A 27,056-nucleotide genomic window follows, 5' to 3' on the forward strand; every position below is an offset into this window, starting at 1 on the left:
TATCGTAAATACATATGATAATCATATCAGTCAATAAATAAGGATATGGGTATGTCAGAAAGAAATGATCACTTAGACATGTTGTTGTTACTCTCAGTTGGATACAATGATAATTATATTTATCCCGATGCACTCAAGTTGTGACCTGCAGGAAGTGGGTGAGAAAAGAGACAGTAAACAATCCAGTGGATGAGCTCACCTAGGTAAAGAGCTCTGTCTGTCACCATGAACCTGTTATGGTTGATTTGCTGGAAGCTGCCATCCCCCTGCTTTCTGGGACTGAAGAACTTCTACACACACATATGCACACATACACACACACGCACAAACACAAAATAGATACATACATATATTTAGACAGACTGACAGACATAGAAGGATGGATGGATGGATAGATAGATAGATAGATAGATAGATAGATAGATAGATAGATAGATAGATAGATACACTGACACCACGGCGCGTAAACAGCGCCTCAAACTGTGACTCCGCCCACAACCGGGGGAAGTTGTGATTTGCGCTCGTTCACTGCAATGCAATTTGCGGCATTTTCAAAACAATATTGAGCAGAGTAGCGATTATCAAACGTATTTGCAATGCCAACGAAAGATCTGTTGCCCGTGGACAAGGCACGCTACCTCCGCAAGTTAGATAGCATCGGCATAGATGTTTGTCCGTATGTGATTAAGGATTGGACCAAGTTGCATTGGCAGCCATAGAAAATTCTTACCCCAGGCTAAAACCGGATGTGACGTTTTTGGGCGTTCCTGTCTAGTGTGGTGTCAGTGTATAGATAGATAGATAGATAGATAGATAGATTTGCAGACACTCACAGCTTCCAGTGAGCAGTTGTTCTGCTCCATACACAGACTGCGCAGTGACCACACAAAGTTGAAGGTAAGAGGGTGAGTCTGTTCCCAGCAGCTGACCAGCAGGCGGACACGCACCTTCCTGAGGATTAGAGCCTCGCGCAGCAGACCGTCAATACGAGACCAGTACCTTGGCAGGGAGACGGATACCAATTCAAACCTGAAGGCTGTGGTTGATTCACAGTTCATTACAATTCACATTCGAACGGCCATAAATCTCAAATCACGCATCACAAATGTCTTCGCTAGAAATAGCCGATCTTCAAGCTCACAACACGTTGCAACATGAGCTTGTGAATCTGCTATTTGTGGTGAACATAACACGTTCCACATAGAATAGGGATGCAGGGTGGTTTAAGTGGTTAAAGCAACTTAGTGTATGGCAGAAAACCTAACTTCACTGATATTTCAGCCTTTAAAGTTGCGCGTGTGCGTGTGCATGTCGACTGAACTGAAGTCAGTTGGAAAATCTAATTCTAAAATCTAATCACATTCGACCAGGGGAGGCGCCGGGGAGGCGCTTACAAAATTTGTGCGTGTGCGTGTGCATGTCGACTGAACTGAAGTCAGTTGGAAAATCTAATTCTAAAATCTAATCACATTCGACCAGGGGAGGCGCCAGGGAGGCGCTTACAAAATTTGTGCGCGTGCGTGTGCATGTCGACTGAACTGAAGTCAGTTGGAAAATCTAATTCTAAAATCTAATCACATTCGACCAGGGGAGGCGCCGGGGAGGCGCTTACAAAATTTAATTTGATTTTCTTGTCCGCTCCTAAATTAAAATTAGTTTATCTCATTACCGGACCTAAACCTTTTGGATACGACGTGCAGAAAAGGGTAAGCAGCGTTCCTGGTGGAAACCATGCGCTGTTTCTGAAACATAGTTGAATGGGAGCTACCCGTGACCTCATCTCGGAGCTACAGAATGAGCGTAGGGACTGAGGGAATGTATCGGGGCTAGCATAAAACAGGTCTTTGATGCTTTAATTGATTCGAGAGATCACTAACGAGCACAAAACGAGTTTGACACTTTTATGGCCGAATCAATCAACTCAGTGCACAACCATCAATTAGCAGGGTGCAGTACTAAGTTCCGACCAGTCATTGGTCCGACAACGACAACCTACAGTACCTCAAACCCTACCCTAACCATAACCGCAAGCACGGAGCAGCGCATGTTCGCCAACCTTAACGCATGTTCGCCAACCTTAATCCGGTCGCTTTCCGCATGTCGGACCAATGACAGGTCGGAAAAGCGTACGGACCCCGCTGACGCATAGTATATACATTAATTAAACACCCCCATCTATTGTCTGCTGTTGACGCAAGTATGCGTTATCGCTTTCTATCGATATGAAACGTTGCTAGGCAACGCCTTGCTCACCCCCGCCCGCACTGTTTCATGCGTGCGCACCATGCACTGTTTAAACCAGTACGACGCCTGACGACCTCACCCCAAAAGGGAGAGGTCACGTGCACTGGCCATATATGGAGCATGTCTTGAGTGTACAGGGTTTGATGAGTTCAGATCGACATATGGAATGTCAGAACAGGTCAGCTCCATATATGGAGATCTAAGGGTGACAGCGGGGACAGTGTCTTGAGTGTACAGGGTTGATACATTGATGAGGGCCCAGGTAGGGCCGGGCCTTAATTGTCGGGCCTGTTGAGATCTCTAGTTTTTGCCGGCTGCCTGGCGCGGCTGCACTAATAACCTGGGCACCATATGGGGGCCATGTATGGGGATTTTGAGTGACTGACTGACTGACTGACTGACTGACTGACTGACGGGAAATGCACGATTCCATAGTTAATCTCGCCGAGCTCCCCACTCCCACCACATAAAAACACGTTCCTGTAAGGGATGAATGTCAACATAAACAGTAGAACAAAACCAAAATACAGCCAGAGGGATCTGTCTTTTTGCAAGGAAACACACCAGCACAATAACATAGTGGCTGAAAGAGGGACATGAGGGCTAACATATATTCTGATGTATTAAAGAATAGGCTAAAAGTTACGTAGTTTCCTTTTTTTGAGTGGTGCAAACCACTCCAACAACCAGCTTTGTCTGTACCCGTGTATGTACCTGTACGTGGGACCCGAAAAAATGAGCATGGTTACTATGGTCACTGACATTACGTCAGACCACAGCTGATCAGGCTATATAGACCTTGCACCACTCAGTTCACACGGGTGTGATTTTTTAAGTTACGGTTTGCATTTATAATTCACAAATCACAATAGAACACTAGAAAATGGTTTCTGACCTGTGAGGGTTGTTGCTGAGGAGTGGCAGGTAGTCTGTGATGGAGATGTAGATGAAATGGCGGGCCTCCTGAATGACCCTAGAAATGGCCTCCAGGTCACCGCTTCGGTCTTTGGGTATGAGAATACTTGGAGAGCTCTGTTGACATGAAATGGAAAAAAGGGTCAAAATGCTGAGGATACACTCCTCGAGGAAAGGCATGCACTTACGGACGGCTGCAATTCGAAACTGGCCCCTGTAAAAAAGTCCCCCCTCCCCCTTTTTCCATGCTGTACACATTTTCCCTTATTTACCGTGTATATGAAGATTTATTTTTCTTTTGCATAGAAGTGTATATTTGTATGTCTTCTGATGAATTTAAAATGGAGGACCCTTATGTAAACAAGTCTTAGTGTTTTTTCTGGTTTTATCCTCTTAGCAGATTTTGAATTGACCTGTACTTTCCACATTTTTCAAACAATCAATCAATAAAATACAAGGTAAACTGCGGCCTCTTGTGGCTTATTGCTTTATTTCCGTGTCTGTTCCAATGTATATTGACTTGAGACAGATCTATAGATCCCTTAATTATATACTGCATGTAGCAGAGTGGCTCACAACCTCAGCCTGGTGGCCTAAAAAGTATTTCCCCTAGCCTTACTCATCTGCGAAGAGAAAAGCCTGGTCACAATCTAAGGCAGAGAGTGCATAGCCGGAAGTGTCGGACCGGAACATCCGTCAGATGTATTTCCCCCGGATACGATATTTTCCGACCAATCATAACACTTGTTTCATACCTGGAGAATGTATACGTCAACGTCATTTCCTTGAGCGGTACCAATGTTTATTAATTTATAAAGATGGGCGAACTTCATTGGAGCCACTAGAGGCAAAATGGTACACAAAGCCTACAAATGGTCTCCTAACCTAAATAAATAGGCGTGGTTTGTTTCTCCCCCGACCTTCCCACCACCCTCCCCCTCCCCTCTCCCAGGCTGACAACAACACTGACAACGTCATGTGGATGAGCATTGAGAGCATTATATGGCAAATGTCATGATTCCCATTTCCCAAATCAGCCCCCATCAACCAAGAGTCTAAGACCGTTATGGAAAATGATATTATTAAGCATTGGAACACACATTTTATTTAGCTATTTTCCATTCCTTTCACATTCACATATTAGCTTAAATATGGGGCCAGAGCCCCCTATGTGTCGTCCGTCAAATTGCAGATAGACTCTTCCGGACTCCTCTCAAATATCGGGAGAGTTTGTTGCTGGGATAAAGAAAGGTCGATAACAAAGTAGATTTTCTCCTAATTTGTTTGGCTAAAAGAAGCCATTTTAGTATGAATATCTTGGAAATAGTGTGTGCCTTGTGATGATTGGGAACAGTATTTAGTTCAGTGACCATGGAGTTAAGGAATGGATCATAAGCTGTGTTCACGTTCATTCTCCCATTGGAAATGAATAGACTCCAACCTGCTTCCCGTCTCCTAATAATATTACCGGCCACCTCACGCAGATACAGGAAGTAATGCAAAGTTAGCCCCTCTTGCTATTGGCCTCTTGGGCGGTACTTCCGCCAAGATCCCACTACTTCCGCCAAATTCCTGTGGGAGGAGGTGAAAAGGGGGGCGAGTGTAGCTCACAACCTCTGCATGCAAGGCAGAATGATGTCTCGTCTCATAGCCAGGCACCAGAGGCTGTGAGAAACAGAAAACTTATGCTCTTTAAGAGAAATTGTCTCACTATAGAGCGTCGCAGTCCCGCCCCCTACCATGGACCAGGAAATGATTTGTTCATTTTCCTCATAGACATTTCAGAAAGTATTTATTTAAAGACGTTTATGCCACGGACAAAGCCAACTCGAGTCGTGACAAATCATGACAACAAACACAATTTTTGGGGCCGAAAAAATAATTAGAAAGAAGAAAAAAACGGCAGGTTACAACACTTTTTTTTGTTGTTTTTCTTCTTTGTAATTATTTGTTTGGTCCAAAATATTGTTTGTGTTGTCATGAGTTGTCACGACTCGAGTTGGCTTTGTCCGTGGCGTAACCGTCTTTAAATAAATACTTTAAGAAATGTCTATTGGGATTCATTTCCTGGTCCATGGTAGGGGGCGGGACTGCGACGCTCTATAGCTGTCATCTCCACTGGAAGTGATTGCTATACTTGAGAGGGTGTTGTGCAGATTTACATCCCACTTATACTGTACACCTAATGAAAAACCAAGACACCCAGATCACGGTAGCACAAAAAAACCTGTATTAAAAACATAAACTCTAGTCTGTGGATATTAAGGAATGCATATCCCAGACACAATGGGATGTGTCTGACATGGTGGATATCATATGCAAATTGTTTTGTTAGGACTTTGAAGTTGATTTGCAGCCTTACGATATTGTCATACCATGAAATGTCACTGTTTACTGTTAGTGTTTTATGGATTTCACTCGTCAGTGTAACCACCCTTAAGCCCTATACACTTTGGCGTATGACAAATTCTACATTAAAATTGTCTTAAAGAGGAAGGCCCCATCTGCACCTGCTCCATCCCTCTGGGATGCCTCGATGGGACTATTGGCCGCGTACGAGCGACATACAGGCTGCTCAATAGGATGGACGACTATGACTTAAAATGGGGCTTTTACCATATGCACATATCAGGACTCTGATTAGTTTCTGGCTCTGAGTGAGCTCTGAACGGGCTGCAACTTTAGAAAAATACACTGAAGGAATATGTCTGGAATTGGGGCTGGGGTGGACTGCGGGATATTTCTGTGCATCTGTTATATTGTTTTGTTTTGTTTTGTTATGTGTTAGTTTTGTTATGCATTTCTTTGGTTGTGTTTTGTCTATGTCTGTCAATGTTTCATATACAAAAGAAAATTAATAAAGTACAAATCATAAAAATAAAAAAATTGTCAGGCGGCCGGCTGGCAGTTGGATCTCTGATGTCGCGCTCATGTCATTCTGAGCACAGAACATATGATGCGTGAGGCAACCAAATAGCCCCTGCCCTCAAATCATGTCCAATTGCTGTGAAACTTTGCACACACATTCCCACTAGGCTACCCTACACTTTTCAAGATGGCCTCAAATTGGCGCTATAACAGGCAGACTTCTGTGAGCAGGCTAGGAGCTAATCTCCGGCACCGTTGGACCAATCATGAAACTTTGCAGGCACACTCCCTGGAACTCCAAGGAAATGTGAAAAAAAATGTGCAAAAATGATTTCCTGTCGCTCTGCTTGTGTGACACTGTTGTTTCTTGACTAGAGTTCATGCTATTTAATTAGATTTCTCACTTGTAAGTCGCGCTGGGTAAGGTTGTCCGCTAAATGCCTAAATTGCTTACAGCAGAATAACACCAGGGAGGTGTGAAGGAGATTCAAGGTGATTACTGGGTGCAGTTCAGCGAGCACTGCAGTGACAGGGAGGCCAATGACATGAACCTGCTCTTCAGCCCTTTTTACGAGGGTGGTGGTCCAGCTGGCGCCCAATCGTCTGCGGCCACATGTCAAACGCCAGTCGGACCAGCAGTGGCCCCACAGCAGCCGAGTCGGACGACAGCAGACCCAGCAGATGGGTCTGGGTAACTACGTACTTTTACTCAAGTGCAATTCTGAGGTATTTACATTTTTCAATACTTCATCTCAAAGGCAAATATTGTACTTTTTACTGCACTACAATTATTCAAAAACTTTAGTGGGTGGAGGAGGAGGAGGAGGAGGAGGAGGAGAAATGTGATGGCACTGAGCCAATTAAGGCTAGCTATTAAATGATGGACCTGGAGTCAGAGGTCCAACATTACACAGTACAATCCTGAGTGTTCATTTAACGCTTTGTGTGACCACACAACACTTATTTTTTTTTTTTTTAATAAATATATATATATATATATATATATATATATATATATATATATATTATTTTTATTTTTTTTGCAAAGACGTCCACAGACATCTTGGGCACTACATACGGGACGTTTCCCAGGACGTCTGTGGACGTCTTGGTGCATTTGATTACATTTATTTTGTACATACTGTACATACATACATACATACTGTGACAGACTGAGGTGGGAGACGGAGACAGTGGAGAAGGTTCACGATTGAGGTGCGCAGCCTCTTTTATTTATGAGTGGAAATCATATAGCAGTCCAGGGAATGGTAACATAAATCACAGTCCGTTGGCCACACGGTGGCGTCAATGGTCCCTCGACGATATCTGCAGGTGCGAGATAGAAGTTAGTCTTTTTAATCAACAGAAAATATCTAACATAAATCCTCCTCTTCGGGGCTAAACACTGTCTCCCGGCCCGAGGCCACTCTGACGGGGCGGCGGTGACAGTGAGGTACAATAAACAGACTTCTCTTCTCTTCGGCCCTCTAGGTTCTATGGCAAACAGCGGCTCCAGCGGCGAGCCCGGGTAAGTACAGGTAGGTGGTTTAGCATAGAATAACACAGTTCGTTAGCTACGTCCTCTTCTTCCTGCCGGGTCCCCGGGACAGGTATTGTGTCGCTCAGGTATGATGTTAACACAGGTGTGCTCCCCGCTTCAGCCCAAAGGGTCTCGCTAGCCTCCCCATCCGTGGCAATATATACTGTATAGCCTGAGCGGAGTCTTCGCCTTTAACGGCTCCTCTTGACTTGTCAGGTGAATGACAGTGGTAAGGTTTCTCTTACAACCTTTTTTTGGCGGTGTCGGCCCGAGGTGGCAAGGGGTCCCCGCTGTCCCTCTCTCTCACTAGCGGCAGGGGGACGAGGAGTGGGTGGCGTCCTCTTCCGCCTCTCTTCCACCTCGCTTCTCCGTGTCCGGCTCCGATCCTAGAAGCCTGTCAGATAGAGTGGCGGTGAGGACATGCATACAAAGCGATATAACAGTGGGGCGCGTGTGTATGGGAAACATAGTGTCGCTTACCACCCGAAGTCTCTCGTGAGGCGTGCCTCTGTCAGTTCGTGGTGAACCAGCTGCTGCTGCGCTCAGAGTGAGAACGGCTTTTATACTCGGCCTGATGTCGCGCGACTGGCGTTGATTGCTCGTGGCATCATTTCCGTCTGGCCTAATGAGATTCGGCATATACACCTGGCCTATCACCTGCCCGAGTGGGCGTCTCATGCTCTGACGTGCGTTGCGGCAGACAGCGTGGCTGGTCACCATGGCAACGCGCTCACTATAACAGGGACTGTCAATGGTTCAGCCTCCAGGAAGAAACCCTAAATACAAAGTTAATACACCATTGCACATAAAATCGACTCCAGGGTGTCTAATTGTTTTTTCTCTTTTCTTTTCTCTTCTGCACTGTAACTGTACATTTTGTACTAATTTTTTTTTATGCATCCTATTGTCATTTAAATTTTATATAATTTAAAATGTGTGTTTGCTTTGAGTAAGCACATTGAATTGCCTTGTTGTTGAAAAATGCTATGCAAATAAAACGGCCTCGCCTTGCTTATTTGCGAAAACTAAAACCTTTTTTAACTTAAAATGCTGTAGGGTGGGGGTAAGGAACTGTGATGGGGACATTGTGCATTTGTTTGGTTAACTGTATGTAATGTGTTTTTTTTCCCCGTTAATTTGCTTTGTATTTATGGACATTTCCTGATGTTTCTTTGAAGATTTTGTTTAGTATTTGTGCTGCCATGTGGTTGTGGGGGGAAAAATATATGTGAATAATTGCTTTGAAAATACTATGTTGTAAAGAAAAATCAATAAACAGGTGTTTTTAAACTTTGGCTGTAGTCACTCACAGAGACGTAGGCCTCTGCCTTGGTGCTGTTGAGAGTGATCTCCAGCGGCGAGTCCCTGTTGAAGAGGCCAAAGACCCGCTTGGACCAGAAGGAGGGGATGAAGTCTCTGTATTGGAGGCCCCAGTAGAGGCTGAACACTCTGTGGAGGTCCAGGGCCAGACAGCTGCAGTCATACACCAGAACCCCCAGCTCCTTCCTCTGTGGAAGGATGCATGTCAGTGTCTAGCACATCATCATCATTAGAACAGCGATTACATTAAAACCTGTTCAGTCGGGTTTTTGTTCCGTCAATATATCTACATCATTAGCACAATCATTATCATCATCATCCCTATCACCGCCATTACATATTCAATAATTCAGTCGTGCTTTTTCCATCTCAGTAATACCCTGAGTCGTTATGAATATCATACAGACAGCATAAACAGTCTTAAAATGCTTTTATGTTTAGCCGTCTTGACTACTCTCACACACGCGCACGCACACGCACACGCACACACACGCACACACACACACGCACACACACACGCGTGCGCGACAGTCATCCGACAGTCATCCAATTACAGGCCGTCTCCCTCGGTCATGGTAACCTCTCTTGTGGCTGAATGAAAGCAAATTGCAGCAGCAATGTTCCAACAGTGCCATCCCAGAATATTGCAGAGTGTTACAGTAGCAAAGGAGTAGGACCAACTCCAACTCCTGTGATTTCCTTCTATTTAGCAATAAGACCATTAATGAGGTCAGGAACTATGTTGAGTGATTAGGCGTGGCTCACAGCATTCCAATTCATTCCAAAGGAACAAATGAAATGTAAAGGAGCACAGGAGGAGTTCTAGATTGCTTACTGTGTGGCTGATATGGGCTCTATTTCAATCTATTGGCACTGTCAAGATCATGGCTTTGTGCAGGCCAGACAAGTTCTTCCTCAGTCATCTCAACAAACCATTTCTGTATGGGGGAGCCTGGGGGACACAGTGGATTGTCATTATGAAACTGAAAACAGCCTTCTGCAAACTTGGAATGATGAATGGCATTTTTATAGCACTTTTTCAAGTGCTCAAAGCATTCATACATTGGGAGGTGAAGCAGCGGACAGTCGATGCCAGCGTCCTCACTTCCCACATTCACACACCAATGTTGGCAAGCTCACACGCACCGACTCATTGTAGGCAATGTAGGGTTCAGTGTCTTGCCCAAGGACACTTCGACAGGTGGAACCAGGATTCGAACCATCGACCCAAGGATCATTGGATGACCTGCTCTACCTCCTGAGCCACAGCCGCCCCGGAAGCACACAACCGTCTAGAATCATTAGCTGTATAAGTATAATGCGTCTGTCTGTATGTGTGGCATATGTGCCTTTCTGCTGTGTGTGCGTGCGTGTGTGTGTGCACGCATGTGTGTGTGCTTGTGTGTGCTGTACACATTAGGTACCGTGGCCAGGGACCTCCAATCCATGCTAGCACTGCCGAAGTACAGGTGCTTCCTGTCCACCACCCAGAAAGAGGAGTGGAGATGTCCATTGGTCAGCGCCGTCATGTTCACATAGTGTACGTCAGCGCCTGGACACAACAACCCAATAAGCAAAGACAGAGATAAAGAGAAAGAAACAGAAAATGATGCTGTCGTACAGTGCCTTTGCACCAGAAGAATTACACACCACCAGAGTGACAGTGACAGAAAGGGAAAGTAACATTGCATATATTCTGGGGGATTACAAAAATAAAGAAAGTTAGAGGTACAGTATGCTGCAGAAAGCCAAAAACATGGGTGCACATGTGTACACATACACACATATACACACACGTGCACGCACGCACGCACGCACGCACGCACGCACGCACGCACGCAAAGTCGCACACACGCGCAGTCGCACACACGCACACACACACACACACGCACACGGCAGGGGTATGTTAGATGTGTGTATGAGTGAGAGCTGACTGTGTCTGTCGAGAGTCCGGAGTTCGGCTGAGTCGATCATGCCACTGGAGATCTTGAGGTTGATTCCCCTCGCTTTCAGTCCCTGGAGCTCCTCCAGCAGAGCTCTGCCCTGTGGGAACACAGCAGGAGAAGGTCCTCACACATACTACATTCGCAATCAAAAGATTAATTGTGAGAAACTACTTTCTGGCCTTGACAGCCCATACATCCACACAGAAAGGTCCTATCTGATTGCAGTACGATGTTAAACTCACTTTGCCACTCAATTTTCCACTCACTTTAATATGCATGCGCACACCCTCTATTCTGTAAAGTAATTGCTGTATGCTGTTTTGGGGTTCCCTATACTTATTTTTTCCAAGGGGTTTCCATATAGATTTCGTTTATCATGTGTTTGTCACAATCTCTCAAATTCAGCATTACTTCATGAAGCTGGAGTGAAACCTTTCTCAAACTGTTATATGATTGAAAGCTCATGCTTGTGTTATTTTCAAACTGGCTTGGACACAATGTAAAATATATACTGTACACAATAAAATATATTTTCAAGAGTTAACAAAAAAAATCATTTCATTGTGAATCTGCTGCAGCCTGAGTCTATGCATCGGTCTCATTCATTATCTTTGCATAGTGGCCATTCTGCTCTTACGTCATACAGTACGTAATATGTAAGAACAAAATGGCTACATATGGTCAGTTGGGTAGGTATAGCTCCCTGCAATATGTCACATGTATGAGTAGGCTACATGATGTCATATTATAATGTGAGTACCTGCGTAGAGCAATGGTGCACTGCTAACACTGACATGGTTATATAGTAAAAGGTTAATTGTCTCCACCAGGCCGAGGGCATGGGGAGAGAGTATGTTTTGCACTCCGTCCGTCCGTCCGTCCGTCCGTCCGTCCGTGTGTGTGTGTGAGTCCGTCCATCCGTCTGTTACCAGCTAATCTCCGGCACCGTTAACCTGGTTGATGCCAAATTTTGCACACACACTCCCTGTTATAGCGCCACCAGGAGGCCTACTTTTGAAAAACTTTTTTTTTATATTACTCCTCCAGATTCTGTCCAAAAATCCTCATTACACACTATCTCTATAGTCATGTGTTCAAGACGGATCTGTCCGATATTTCATATTCCATCCTAATTGGCTAACATTGGCTTTCAAAGTTTGCAGGATTGGCCCGTTTTGAACAAAATGCCTCAAATCATGAACGCAGCATGCAATTTACGTGAAATCTTTCACAGACTTTCCTACTAGGCTGAGGAATATATCCCACCCTTTTCACATTGGCCTGTTATAGCGCCACCAACAGGTGGATTTTTGCAAAACCCATTTTTGGAACAAAATGTCTCAAATCATCCAATTGCCATCCAAGGCGTAAGAAGAAATGGCACCCTTTTCACATTGGCCTATTATAGCACCACCAGGAGGCCACAACCTGACCTGCACTGGTGGAGACCTGTGCCCCGAGGGGCACTTTATCTAGTTTATTATACTTTTGTACATCTGTACATTCGAGTTAAATGAACACTCAGGACTTTACAGTGTAGGGACCCCGTCCTGTGTATAGAGGACCCACACACAGATGCTATATTCTGGTGCAGTTCCCATCTCTGTGGGCCCTTATTTGGAGCCATCTGTTTAGGAAGTGGTTGCTGCAGGCTGAGGCCATTAGATGTGATCTCTCCTGTGGCCCCCTGTAGCCACTTACTCTATACAATAAAATGTATGTGTGTGTGTGTGTGTGTGTGTGTGTGTGTGTGTGTGTGTGTGTGTGTGTGTGTGTGTGTGTGTGTGTGTGTGTGTGTGTGTGTGTGTATGTGTGTGTGTCTGTCTGTCTGTCTGTGTGTGTGTGTGCGCGTGCACACGCGCGTGCGTGCATGCATGTATGCGTGCAATGTGCATTCAAGGCTGCTGTGAATGCCTCCACATTTGTTTTCATGAAGAGAGTGATCAATTTGAGTGGTAAACAGTAGTACAAGTAGTAAATAAAATATACTCGCTGAGTTGCTGCCAAAGAGAGGACTGTGGTGCTCCGACATACCTCAGCCAAATACCATTCCAAATATAACTCACTTCCATTGACCTCAAATTAAATCTAAACTGGTATTTTGGCAGCTGGTAAAGGAGCACAGGAGGAGTTATCGATTGCTTACCGTAGGGATGATGCCTTGGCTCTATTCCAATCTATTGTGGCAATCAACATTGTGTGAATTTGCACACGGGTGGTCTTCAGGAACACAACTGGCCTGTGTTCGGGGGAGGGAAGCCTAGGCACTGCGCGTAATCCTATGGGGGGGGACCTGTCCACAGACGTCCTGGGCACTACATGCGGTAATTCCTAGGACGTATGTGGACGTCTTGGGCACAAATTGTGTTAAAATGTGTGGGAATGGCTAATTCAACCTGCAGATACTTCACCAACTCAACTCAACCTGCAGATACTTCACCAACTCAACCTGCAGATACTTCACCAACTCAACTCAACCTGCAGATACTTCACCAACTCAACTCAACCTGCAGATACTTCACCAACTCAACCTGCACACAAACCCTCATTCTATGGGAGCGAAGGGGTGGAGCTTCCTGTTGTGGCAACTGGCAAGTAAAAAAAATAAAACATTAAAAAACAAAACAGAATGTATACATTCCTAGAAAGCAAGAAGCTATATGGCTTACAGAAGCTCTGCTCTGGTTGTTCATATGAGTTGAATCTCTGTGCATTAGGCTTCCCATATACCGATGCCGCATATATGCCATATTCAGGTTAATATATGTGCATATATGCCATATTCAGGTTAATATATGTGCATACATATGAATATATAGGAAATATATGTCTCATAGCTTACACTACTAGAGAGTAACTAAAAAATAAAATAAAATACATCGCATGGATGCACCTGGGACGTATCTTCAGTGATGTTTCCTGAGGTCAACAGGGTTTCGGGTCTTCCAACATCATACCCCTCACTCAGGCGACCCAGCCGGGGTTGATCAAATCCCGACTTACGTGGCCAGTAGCTACCCTTGATCAGTCCATCAGGGAATGAGCAAGGCCACACAATCCGTTGCTCCGGAGAACCAAAATCTGGCGCATGGAAGGACTAGGCTCTGTGGGTTGACTCCTGACCGGGCCCCTCCTACGTCTCACCAGGTCCACTCCTGCTCTCACCAGGCCCAGGACCTGTGCGTTGCACCAGACTCCCAGTACCAGGCACTCCATTCAGGAGTGGTGGATTATAATGGCCCTCCTAAAGGCCTCACCAAGGTTTGTTGGGCTTCCTCCTCACGGAGGACACAGGCTGGGGCGCTAACCCATACTGCTCACCCGGGTGCCGTCTACATTCCGGCTGTCACCCGTCTCTCCGGTGGAGAGTAATACTGTTGCTGTTAATTTACACTGGCAATCAAAATGAATCAGAGGTCAAGGTTTTAATCACTGGTTTAATGATTTGTTTTAAGCAGTGCTTAAACCTAAATCAATAAATCTTGATTTGAAACAGGACCCCCCAGGTCCTGTTTTGTGGTGTTGGTCTTACCTGCCTGGCAGTAGGCTGGAAGCTGGCCTCATAATCCGAGGAGTTGAGGACCCACAGAGGGGACACAATCTCCACGGACCGCACTGCGTGGTCCAGCAGGTCATGGAGGCCATCCGAGAGGGGCAGATAGGATGTTTCATTGTCCAAAAAGAAAACGTCCGACGGGATGTTCTCCACAAGCACGACCCTACGGAAACCAACAGAGAAGAAAACAAGCAAACTGAAAAAGTTAAAGATGATCTGTGTGACAAAGAGAGGGGACTGGAAGGAGGGGGCTGGAGGTGGTGGTGCTCGAGCTCAGGGGTTCTCAACGTTTTTGGCTGGGGACCCCGAAATGCTTTGGCCATGTCTCGTGACCCCGCCCCGCCCCTCTCCCCGCCCCCAATACAAATTGACCACTACAATAAATATCCTTAATAACAGAGACAAAGACAATACATCATAAATAAATACTGAAACCAGATATAATCGTTAAGGAAAGTTTATGCATGTACTATATGTGTACTATGTCAACTCTTAATTTCCATTTTCCAGCCATTCACTTGCAAAAACATAAATAAAAATAAAAATATTTATATTTTTTTAATATAATCTGGGGACCCCCCCAAAATAATTTGGCGACCACCCGAGGGGTCACGACCCCCAGGTTGAGAACCCCTGCTCTAGCTGGTTCCATAATCGAAAAACACTGCTGAAATTTCATCAGAGTAAGCCCCAGCATATACCTAATGGGAAATTGCATGCTGGGAATTAATGGTTTCTGTCTTTTATGAAGCAATTATGTCTAGTTCATATTAGCAGCGGTGGAGTCATCAGCAGCTCGGGTATAGATGCACCTGGCGCAACGCCAGAGAAACAAGGCTATATTCATCCTGTTCTGGATCACTGCATGATGGCACATCAGCTCTAAGCTCTGCTTCGTTGGCACAGCAAGATGACAGAAAGTTCTCTGGCTGTCGCATGCTATATATTCAGTATAAGGCACCATTAGTGTTAGAGTAGTGAGACAGACAGACAGACAGACAGACAGACAGACAGACAGACAGACAGACAGACAGACAGACAGAGGGGAGCACACTGAGCACGGTGTACGTGTGAGAGACAGAACGGGGGTGATTGGAGTTTGATGTGCAAGGACATCAGCAGACGTCTATAGTGACAAGATAAGGTCTGGGCATCTGGGAACACCATCATCTCACTTGGAACAAAGAAGTTCCTGGATAACTCTGTCCCTGTATGGGCACAAAAGTATCTGTCTTCCCCTCCCTGGCCCCTTTTCCACCGGTTGGGAACCAGCTCAGTTCAGAACCAGTTTTTTTTTGTGTGTCCATGAGCCAGACCTCCAAAATTGTAACATTAATTATGAATTGAGTGGGCAAAACCATACCTATATTAAATTGTCAATATAAGTAAATTAATATATGATGATAACCCTCCCACAGTAGTAGCTTTTTCATATTTTCCTACATAATGCCTAATTTGCATATTTCAATTTCAGAAAATGTGTAATACAATAAGTCGTGTAAGTAATCAACTGGGGATGTTTCATGGTGATAACTATTAATTATATTTTTACCTATGCACCTATCACGTATTGTAGGCCTACTGTAGGTGAAAATTACAAAATGTGTGAATGTGAAATGTGAATATGTCCCTTCCTGTGGAAGGGTTATCATATATTAATTTACTTATATTGATCCTAAACAATTTAATATAGGTATGGTTTTGCCCACTCAATTCATAATTAACGCTCCAATTTTGGACGTCTGGCTCATGGACTAAAAACTGGTTCTGAACTGAACCGGTTCCCAACCAGTGGAAAAGGGGCCCCTGTGTCCCTTCTATGCCCATATATGGACATATTGGTATGATCGGCGGTTCTGGACAACCGCACCAAACTGTCCGGTTAGACAATTTCAGCAGAAGTTCCTTTCCTGGCTTTATTTCCTCAAAAGGAGTTTAGTAGCCAATCTCGTTGGGTGTTGGTCAGCAGTTGCTATGGTGTAACAAAAAAAATGAAGATGTAAAAGATGTAAACAGTTAGGAACGATCAAAAATCGATCACTCAGCCTAATCTAATGAGGCTACTGTATTAACCCATATAAGTCTGTATGACAAGCATCAACTAATGAACTATCAAATATCGACCAATCAGGGAAGGGGGCAGAGCTAAGTGGCACCAATGAAGGACAAGAATTCTCAGAAGAGTCGAATGAGAAATACAAATTTTCAGTCTAATCTAAAGGTGTACCACCTGCCTGAAATACACTTTGCATGAGTATAGAATGCATGTATAAAAAGGTTGGGAACCAATGCCCCCTAGGGTACACGGGGAGAACATGCAAACTCCTGGGCCCCCTTCACCAACCCACCTGTGGAGGCCCAATAACGCAACACACAACCGGGCTGTTATTACCACCTTAAATGCCCACTGTATACAGTACAGTATCAGTCTGGATTGCCATTGACTCATGCCATTGGCACTGAGATAACGCAGAGGACGAAAATAGCTGGGGGATTAAACGAGAACGTGAACTTGTTGAACTTGTGTGCTCTCCAATAGTATAGTGTAGTCTTGGCTGTGGCCAGGCTGACTGAAGCCTAATTTACATTACAATGTTGCTCGCCAACTGATGTTTAACCCATTCAGGCCTGACGTCGAAATTAAAAAAAAAAGTTTTCTAAATCATGACAATTTTCTGAAAGATTTGAGGCACATTTAACGATTTTTCAAAAATAGCAGACCTACAAGTTCATAGCGCGCCACTGCTATTTTTCAATAGCTAAATTATAACATAATGTATGTAACACCAAAAGGGGTTCCCGCTCAAAATGGGTTAAAGCGAAAGGTGCCAAGCATTGTGTCATGTTTTGCCATGCAATACAGTCAGGTGTAAAATAGACTTTATACATTCAGAAACTGTATACCTTTATGTCATGGTGAGCTGAGTGTAAAAGCTTTTCCACGAGATGGAGTCAAGTTTCAGAGATCCTATATTTATGTACTGCAGCCAAGATGCGGTTTCGTAACTGCATGGTGACTATTTTCACCATGCTGGGTAGTTGGCCCTGCGATGGCTAGTCAGCTGGTGGGGCTGCCACCTTGCAGCACGCTGACAGGCTGCGCACCCCCCGCATAGCGAGGGGTTCGGGCGGAAACTGCTCATTAGTGCCATCCTGGTGCCGTAAGCCCCCCGCAGGTTACAGGCTCACCATGCACTGAGCCCGGGCAGGCACCAGGTAAGGTTAAGCTGTCACACCTCGACAAGGTTACACAGTTCCTTATCCTGGTGGGGTGAGGCCCCCAGGACAGTGACAGTGACTTTGGCACAAGCTCAACATCTTGCCCACAACAGACCCAGATGGAGAGACCTGGTGACTTTGTTTGGCTCTACGTGCCCTGAAGTGCAAGAGGACTAAGTAAGTAAGTAGCCAAGATGCACGACCCCTAGAGTGGAGTTCTTTTTTCTGTATAAAGGGTAAACTTGGTATGGAAAATATTATGGGTAAGGGGGCTGTTCATTGAAGTGACTATATAAGTGCTGTATCTATGGCCAGTACAGAATTCATTCCATATGTTGATCTGATTCTGACCCCCAAGCCAAAGCGCCAGCGCTCGCCCAGCAGTACTGCCGTCACGCAGGCGGATGCATGCACGCGACCTCGCCTTTAGGGCAAGGTCATGATTAGGGATGGAGCTCGATAACCGATACCCGAAAAAAAATCTGATAAGAAGCTTATTGAGTACCCGTTATCAATAAACTTTGGGCTTATCAAGCTTGTTATTGAGCATAGCAGCCTTCTGTCTGTTAGTAAAGTACTGTATTTGAAGGCCCTAGTAAAAGATACTGGTTCTGTTCAGAATTTATTGTCTCCCGTCTTTCCACAAAATAATAGAAAATGCTCGATAGTGGACTCGATAAGAACCCGGCTCGATAAGCCTGATCGATTAGGTGCTCGTTATCAATAAAACATTAACGAGCTCCATTCCTAGTCATGATGGTAGACATGATGGTAGACATTCAGTGGGCTACAGAGCAGTCCAGCACACACAACTAGGTAGCTTGGCTTGGCCGATAAGTGGCATGTTACACCAAAATCATCTTCAGATGGATCACAGGGTCAGCCAAAGTGTAACACTCATGAAACAGGAAGGGGTTGAATATTTTTCCACACACTGAAGGCACAGAGGCAGCCCACTGTAGGTGATAATGTACTGGCAAACTGAAACTATAAGCCCCCCCAGTTGCCAGCAGCACACAGCATGAATATGTGTTGTTGGTGACGTTAAAGCTTATTCAGTTGCTGGAGGCCAGCCATCAATCATGCTGCTGGAGTAACGTTCCCTCTGATCAACACACAAATAAATTAATAGGGAGTGAAGTGAAGAAGGCTAAGATGGGATGAAAAAAAGAGCCGCTGCGTGTATTGCATGCTTACGTGATACGTCTGTACTTCACAAGATTATACAGCCCACGTACATGTTTAGTGCTTAAATTCAGGATAATTCGACTTGTTAGAGAGAAAGTACCACCGATTTTCTGTCGACAATGTGCAAGTTACAGCCAATGTCAGCCATATCGACATACCAACATTACATCCCCCTCTTTACCTTTATTTGGATAACCATGTAACAAAAGGGTAGCAGAAATGGGTCCAGTGGAGTAAAAGAAACATTTGACTGGACGCAGTGCAGGAAATGGCAAGTGTATTCAGCCTGGGTCAGAAGCTTAGAGTATATATGAATAGAGACGGCACCCGGAGGAAACCCTGAGGTGAAATGGACATAGTGGTCGAATTTGGTATTGCAGTTTGGACCCAAATCGTGAACGCGCTCGTCCGTTGACTATCATTGCGCACGTTCATGATGACACGTGAACGCTGTTTCATACGTGAACGCACGTGAACGTGTGCAATGATGGTCAACGGCCATGCGCGTTCACGATATGGGTCCAATCCATCCCAGAATGCACTCTGTTCCTACCCGGAAGGAGGAGTGAAATCGCCTCATGCGCTTTTGAGCAACTTAATGCAAGTGGATGGGAGGAGAAATCCGGTGCCGTCTCTATTCATATATACTCTAAGGTCAGAAGTTGTATGACCTACGGAAGTTAGATGTGGGCCCTGTGGGTGGAGCAAAAAGAGAAGTTGGACAGAGAGGATGATTAGTTGGATGTGTGGCCGCGTGTCACTGAGGGATCAAGACTGTGTGGCCGCGTGTCACTGAGGGATCAAGACTGTGTGGCGTGTCACTCACTGAGGGATCAAGACTGTGTGGCGTGTCACTGAGGGATCAAGACTGTGTGGCGTGTCACTCACTGAGGGATCAAGACTGTGTGGCGTGTCACTGAGGGATCAAGACTGTGTGGCGTGTCACTGAGGGATCAAGACTGTGTGGCGTGTCACCGAGGGATCAAGACTGTGTGGCGTGTCACTGAGGGATCAAGACTGTGTGGCGTGTCACTGAGGGATCAAGACTGTGTGGCGTGTCACTGAGGGATCAAGACTGTGTGGCGTGTCACTGAGGGATCAAGACTGTGTGGCGTGTCACTGAGGGATCAAGACTGTGTGGCGTGTCACTGAGGGATCAAGACTGTGTGGCCGCGTGTCACTGAGGGATCAAGACTGTGTGGCCGCGTGTCACTGAGGGATCAAGACTGTGTGGCGTGTCACTGAGAGATCAAGACTGTGTGGCGTGTCACTGAGGGATCAAGACTGTGTGGCGTGTCACTGAGGGATCAAGTCTGTGTGGCGTGTCACTGAGGGATCAAGTCTGTGTGGCGTGTCACTGAGGGATCAAGACTGTGTGGCGTGTCACTGAGGGATCAAGACTGTGTGGCGTGTCACTGAGGGATCAAGACTGTGTGGCGTGTCACTGAGGGATCAAGACTGTGTGGCGTGTCACCGAGGGATCAAGACTGTGTGGCGTGTCACTGAGGGATCAAGACGAGTACAGAATGGAGACAGAGGACGGGAGTGGAGGCGATAGCAGATGTGGCGAGGGCTGAGGCATGCAGATGGTACCGAGTAGACCCGTTGTATGGAAGGAAGCTAAATGACTGCATGGGTGAAGAAGTCATGTTGATGAAGAGGGGATTAGACCCACTGGCAGGCCAAAATAGACCTGGCAGATGACTGCATGTTTCGTTTGTTAGAACGCGCAATAGACAGGTCGGGAGTGGAGCTGCCTGGACGCACAACAGCAGAATATTCACAGCTCAGAGGTCTCGTTCTCAACAAATCTCTGTGAGCAGAACGGAGTGTTAATTCCTTGTGTCCATTATGTTTATATAATTGTCTATTCAAAGAAGTTATTGTCTCCACCAGGCCGATTAAGGCATGGGGAGAGAGTATGTTTTGCACTCCGTCCGTCCGTCCGTGTGTGTGTGTGTGTGTGTGTGTGTGTGTGTGTGTGTGTGTGTGTGTGTGTGTGTGTGTGTGTGTGTGTGTGCAGGTGGCAGGAGTCAACAAGGAAGACACAGAAAACAGAAATTGTCGCCGTGGCGACCCCTAAATAGAATTAGCAGAAAGAAGAACACGATGACAGATTTGATTACATAGAAGACTGGAGTAGTGAGAGTGTATCCTGCTTTACTCTGAAGGACTAAAGTGAAATGTATGACATGTATTAGATATGGCAGAACAACATAAACAGAACAACAAATGAAAAAAATAGTGTTAATCAACAACAGAGGAGGAGGAATAAGCAGAATGGAAGAAATAAAAACACAGGGTAATCATTAATCATATAGCCCTATCCCCTTGGTAATGTATATTCGGCTGGGTGATGAATGGTGATTTAGAATAGTTTTGAACACTGGGATTAAAAGCCAAAGAGAAACAAAGGAGATATTGTTTTCTGCTTGCAAGAGGTCCATCTATTACTGCAGTCTTTGGTGTCCACCACCTCCCCTCTCATTAACCCTGCTGCGGCCTGCTGCAGATGCTGCAGAATTCATGGAATCGGTGTGCCTGTGTGTGTGTGTGTGCGTGCATAGCACAAATAGCAATATACAAAAGTCACTGCAGTGTATTATGTTAATATGATGATCAACTATATTTATTTGCATGTGCTAGAGGCCTACAATCATCTTTAATCTATATGAATCATGTTCAGCATACAGTGTGGCAGAGGCGGGGTAACTCCTACTGCGGTTAGGGTGGGACAGGGTTAATAATGAGTCGGAATAGTGAGCCGTCGGACAAATGACACGGCACTGGCAGAGGCGGAGGCAGCATCTGATATTTGATATCTATATAATCTAGGGTAAAGGGTCGTGGTCGGGCTGATATTACAGTGGCTTACGCTGCTATTTGCTCTGTGTGTGGCTTATTTTGAAGAGAAATACTGAGTAAGGTCACGGTGTTTCAAAAAGGAAATATAATAGGCCTACTGTAGCCTAATGGTGTATGTTTATAATAAATGCTGCAGATACAGTAGCCTAAATACTAGAAAAGTGTGCTCCTCGGAGTCCAGATCTCCACCAGGCTGTGTTGCCTATACCCAGGGCTGTGTCAGGCATGGGGTGCAGCCTTCATTCTTTCAGCGTCATTGCCGTATATCTAGGTCAATTGAAGCCTATTTTTTGATACCAAGCTTACCGCCATTGCCGTTGATTAATGACAATTATATAGTGCAATCGATCGATCAAGCCATAATGCTACTTACGTTAGCATCTGGTAGCTAGCTGTTGCTGTCACAAGACTCCGTCGCCCATCTTAGATCATCGGTACCATAAGAATCCATTCTATCAGTTTCTTTCAATCTCTCCTATTCCTTGTCCCAGATGGCATTTTTGGTCAAAACAGCGTTTCTTTGATGGCACAGAGGCGGCGATGTGGAGCCCTCCAGTGCACCGGCATAGACCCATATTGTAAACAACAGTTGAACGGGACCTGTTCAACTTACTAGGATAATACTACTTCCGGTAGTCTAGAAATGTGGCTTTTCAAAATAAGAGCTAGACTGGGAAAAATGCTGGCGTGAATTAGATCCTAATTTTTCAATAAATGCTAGCGGGCTAAGTGTTAAGGACATGAGGAAGCTGCGAGGGGAATAGACTTTGTCCTATAGACGCTGCAACTTTTCACTCTATAGGGGCCAATCACCATGTGAATGCAATTTGGGTATGATTGTGTTCAAAATATATGGCATATTGTCTGTAACAAATAATCCCTGCTCAATTACTGGCAAACGGTATATAGACTTCAGAGTATCAAAACAAAATTCAACCAAAATGAAAAACAACACGTAGGACCTGCAGTTCAAGAGTTATGGGCCAGAATGTAAAGTGGCTTGTTATAGCGCCACCATAAAGCTGATTTGAGAAGCTTAGTTTACTGGGAATATGCATCCTAAGTGAACGCTGGTCGATCCAGTAGTGTCCGAGATGGACGCACGGACAAATGGATGGACGGACGGACACAGTGGCAGCGGTGGCCGAACGGATAGCGGCGCGGTCTAGATACCGGAAGGTTCCCAGTTCGAACCAGCCGTCCGACACGTTAAAATTACCACCGCTGAAATGCCCTTGAACAAGGCATCAACCACTACGATGAAATGTGTTCTATGAGCAGGGCCTGGCTGGAAACAAGTTCTTGAGCTTAGCCCAGATACCCTGGGTAAATATAGATTTCATTTCATTTCATTTCACACAGACGGGGTGAAAATAGAATCTCCGGCTCCCAGCCTAATTTTTCCCGATAGGGATAATGATACCGTAGGTGGTGACTGGTGACATGGGGGTGTAGAATACAATGGCAGCACAGAGTAGAGACTACAGATTATGGGTACATTCAGCCAGCTCTACCAGCTCCCTGGCTTGATTCCTGCCCAGCTGCACATTGTGGATCAATATGAACTCCCTTATCAGCCATCTGACACCAGGCTATTAGACATGCAGCAAACATCCATTAAACTATAGCATTTAGAGTTGTATCAGATGAGATGTGTTTTATTCACTCCAGACATGGAAACCAGTATCATACACGTGCTGCCACAAAATAAAACACCAAAATCAATTAAAAGGTGTGTCATGATATTCTCTATTCTATTCGAAGTAACTGAAGGAGGATGTGGAGCTTCTTAAATAATTTTTTGGCTTGAATTAAAACATCCTGTGACACTATTGTGAGTCAGGAAGTCAGCAAAAATAACTCTCCCCATGTGTCATCATAGGGCCTCGATGGCAACAGCCCAACCCCCTTTCTGAAACCAGCTCCTCGCCCTACACAATTGCCGTATTACGAATTACTGTAAGTGTCGTCCGAAACCAAGCAGCCTTGAGTGGAAGTGGCTTATAAAGCCCTCAAGAGAGAGTCTGTGCCGATCTAGACTCGATTGCCTTGTGCAGCCCTGCTCTCTGTCCGCATGGAAACCGCAACCTACAAATGTAAGTACCACCACAAATAAATGATAAATAAACTGCTCCTAAACAATCTTCATCTGATGCAGTATAGATAACGCTCCAACTGATGTTCACAAGGGCTCTTTATTTACCCCACCGTGAAAAACTATAAATTTAATAAACCACACAAACAAAACACCTTTTAACACAATCATTTATAAACACCATGGATGTATATGAAATGTCCTTTTTGACAGTCACACTGTATTTACTTTTAAATGTCCATATTAATGAAATCCACATGTCACACAAACATACACGATGCAATGCAATATAACTGTACAAACAAAATAACAGGTAACACAATTGCATGATGGTAACCATGGCAACGAATGGTGTCTGTTTCCTGTTTCTGCACAAGGAGGGCGAGTGTATTTCCAAACTGTTTTTTATACCCAGCACCCTAATCAAGGGAACTTGATTCAGCTGGAGGGGCACTTACAGACGAGGGAACCTCCCGAGAGCACTTCAAGTCAAGGGACTGGTTTCAAAAAGGGCACAACAGGAGGCCTGCACTTGTTATTATTACCAGCTATGGATGATTCATGTCTCTCTGGAGGAAGACAATTATTAAAAGGGTAATCTGAATTACAAAAACACTAACCGACTGTGACATTTATACATCACAAAATCCCAAACAATCAAACCAGGCTGAAAGGGCACAGGAGAGAAGCTGAATGTGTACCATGCTGTACAAAGGCAGGCTGTGCTTAATTTCAGCCGGAGCTTGGCGGAGCTCAGCTCCGGTACCTGGCACTCCGCCACCCCAAATGCACATTACAATATACAATACGTCTCTATTATTATTTTAGTTTCATTTTCAAGTCAACTATGCTTCTTCCTCGTCATAGTTACTTCTATTTCCAGTACGATTCCAAAATAAAACATGGCTTGAATGATCGCATTGCAAGTACAAACAAAAAACACTCTTATTTTGAAATGTGTGCCCGTTTTGAGAGGAAATAGGTGGCTATGGAACCCCGGCGTCGTGAGGCTTGACGCCTCACTGTTGACGGTGTCGGATGCGTAAATAAAAACAACTCGTCTCGACTTTTGCAATTTGCATCTGTTCGTTGCATATGGAATATGGAACTTTCATACTTTTATGGAGCAATAGATTAACTCATGCTACTTGGAGTTTAGCCTTGGGGACAGCATGCGTTTTGGTGAGTTCTTATGAACAGAACTGACTGCATTGCCAAATCTCGCGAAGACACCCAGCTTTACAACATGGCTCGATCATAATCGAATATCATAACGCTTGCTTTGGTGGGCCCGAAATAAAAAAAGACTAGTACAGAATTAAGTAGTAGTAGCATTATTGAGTTGTCATCGGAGGAGGAGGGGGAGGAGGTGGTCGGAGGAGGAGGAGGAGGAGGAGGAGGAGGAGGAACTTGGATAACGCGCATGCAGGTATTTAGCATTGCGTACTGTTCTGATGATGGGCCACCCTAACTTAATACTGTATTTTATACAGTATCTAATATAACGTTGAGCCGCTGTGCCAACTGAACTGCAAATGCCTACTGTAGCCTGTGTGTTGTGAGCCGGTGGGCCCCTGTGTAAACTGCTGCTGCAAATGTTATTATTTGACTGATTGGAAATTTTATTCCGTTTGTAGAATGTGTACAGTTCAAACGAAAGTAGCCTATACACAGGTCAATACAAAATCTGACTGCTACGAGTATAAAAACAGAAAAAGCTTGTTACTTCAGGGTCCTCCATTTTCAATTCATCAGAACATTTAAAGACATAAAAACGTCTATATGCCTACTCTATTGTGTTCTGATGGGTGGGCTGGCCGTTGGTTGTGCTAAAAAAAGGCAAAAGAATCCGGGATAAAAAGAAAAAATGAATTTTGCGCGTGCACGTGTGCGTGCACGCGCGTGCACCCGAGCTCCGGCACCTAAGAATTTAGAAATTAAGCACTGAAGGCAGGGTATAGCCTAGTTGATCAATCTACCTTAACCTGCAGACTCAGTGAAAAACTTGGCTTTTATATTCGCCCATGGATCTTTTTTTTTTAAGTCTGAACGCTCTTGATTTGATAAATGACCATGCCTCAATAAAGCTGCATAGGCAATTTGCTCTTCATGTTACAAAAGCAGGAATTTGAAAGTATACATGCACAAGAAAGCAGCACTTCCTAAACTGACCTTACTGTAATTTCAGCCAAAGTACGTTTTGATGTTGAAGCGTGATTTTGACCAAAGTGGATGACAAATTCAGGTCTGTCTGCCTCAATCTTGTATTTGTCCTCATTCCATCCCCAAATCTGACTCCTACCCTTTCCTCCGTGCCTCTTTCACTTTTTTAGCTTTTTTCCGTACCAGAACCCTTCGCTGCCATACTGTTCAATTGCACCCTCTCTGACCCTCCAAAGCCTTGGGGTCCTTCACAGAACAGAGAGAAATCAATTCCAACTTTACAGTTTGGAATTACATTTCACAGCCTTCATCGGATGAGAGGGATGTCAGACAGATGGCTCTGCAGGGCTGTTAAGCAGCCGATTTGGGAGAGAGAGACACACACAGAGCACGTACATAGCAGACCTCCAGCGTCAGCTGGACCACAACTCACTTCTGTGGTTTTGTGTTGAACTTTAGGCAATTACAAGACACGTACTCTTATCGAGAGCATATGTTACATTTGAAGGAAGTCAGAGTAAGTGCCATGCACATTTGTCAAACAACGATTCTTCGAATGCAAACTGATCTCGAGGAACACTGAATTCATCATGATTTAGTGATGGGGGCGATCACATTAAACAGCCTAAGCCTCCTTCCTCCTATCCACATCATCTGAAAGTTTTATGTAATGCATTTTTGAGGGGCGCTAGCTCCTCCTACACAGGTTTAATGTTTGTCTTTAGTTCAAAGTTTGTTTAGTAAACGCATTGACAATGAAGGGAAAATGTACGTCATAATGTGTCGTTTGCGTCATATTGTCTCTTTACTGTTAATGGCGTTTACATCACCTAATCATCATGAGTTAGACTTTAATATGTTAGCGCCCCTCACTTCACACAGGTGTGATTTTGACACGCCTATACCACCGCTAAAACTGGGTTCTAGCAGGAAAAAGTACTCATATTAGGAGATGTGCCAGAAGTTATGCCAATATTTTCAGGAAATCAGTGTGACGTAGGTGCCAGGTCACACCACTCATGGTTCGGGCCACGTAGCGGCCCAAACCTCTTAGTCAAACTTGCCTATCGTCAGCAGAATATTGCTGACACACCCATGCAGGTGAGAAATGTCATTTCATTCATTTCATGTGCCTGC

General features: G+C 44.9%; 1 protein-coding gene across 1 annotated transcript in view; it reads right to left on the reverse strand.

The window, feature by feature from the left end:
• LOC306930871 (inactive phospholipase D5-like) overlaps positions 1-27,056 on the reverse strand; it is a gene marked incomplete at its 3' end in the record, with an annotated part of 110,290 nt that overhangs the window by 2,508 nt on the left and 80,726 nt on the right. The window contains exons 3-9 of the mRNA XM_079511967.1: positions 14,366-14,552; positions 10,822-10,930; positions 10,312-10,439; positions 8,878-9,075; positions 3,140-3,276; positions 834-999; positions 200-290 (exon numbers count right to left, since the gene is read on the reverse strand). Of these exons, the coding sequence (XP_079368093.1) occupies positions 200-290; positions 834-999; positions 3,140-3,276; positions 8,878-9,075; positions 10,312-10,439; positions 10,822-10,930; positions 14,366-14,552 (1,016 nt within the window). The remainder of the gene's footprint in view (positions 1-199; positions 291-833; positions 1,000-3,139; positions 3,277-8,877; positions 9,076-10,311; positions 10,440-10,821; positions 10,931-14,365; positions 14,553-27,056) is intronic.

This window comes from Electrona antarctica, assembly GCF_951216825.1.
Source record: "Electrona antarctica genome assembly, chromosome: 10".
Classification (NCBI taxonomy): domain Eukaryota; kingdom Metazoa; phylum Chordata; class Actinopteri; order Myctophiformes; family Myctophidae; genus Electrona; species Electrona antarctica.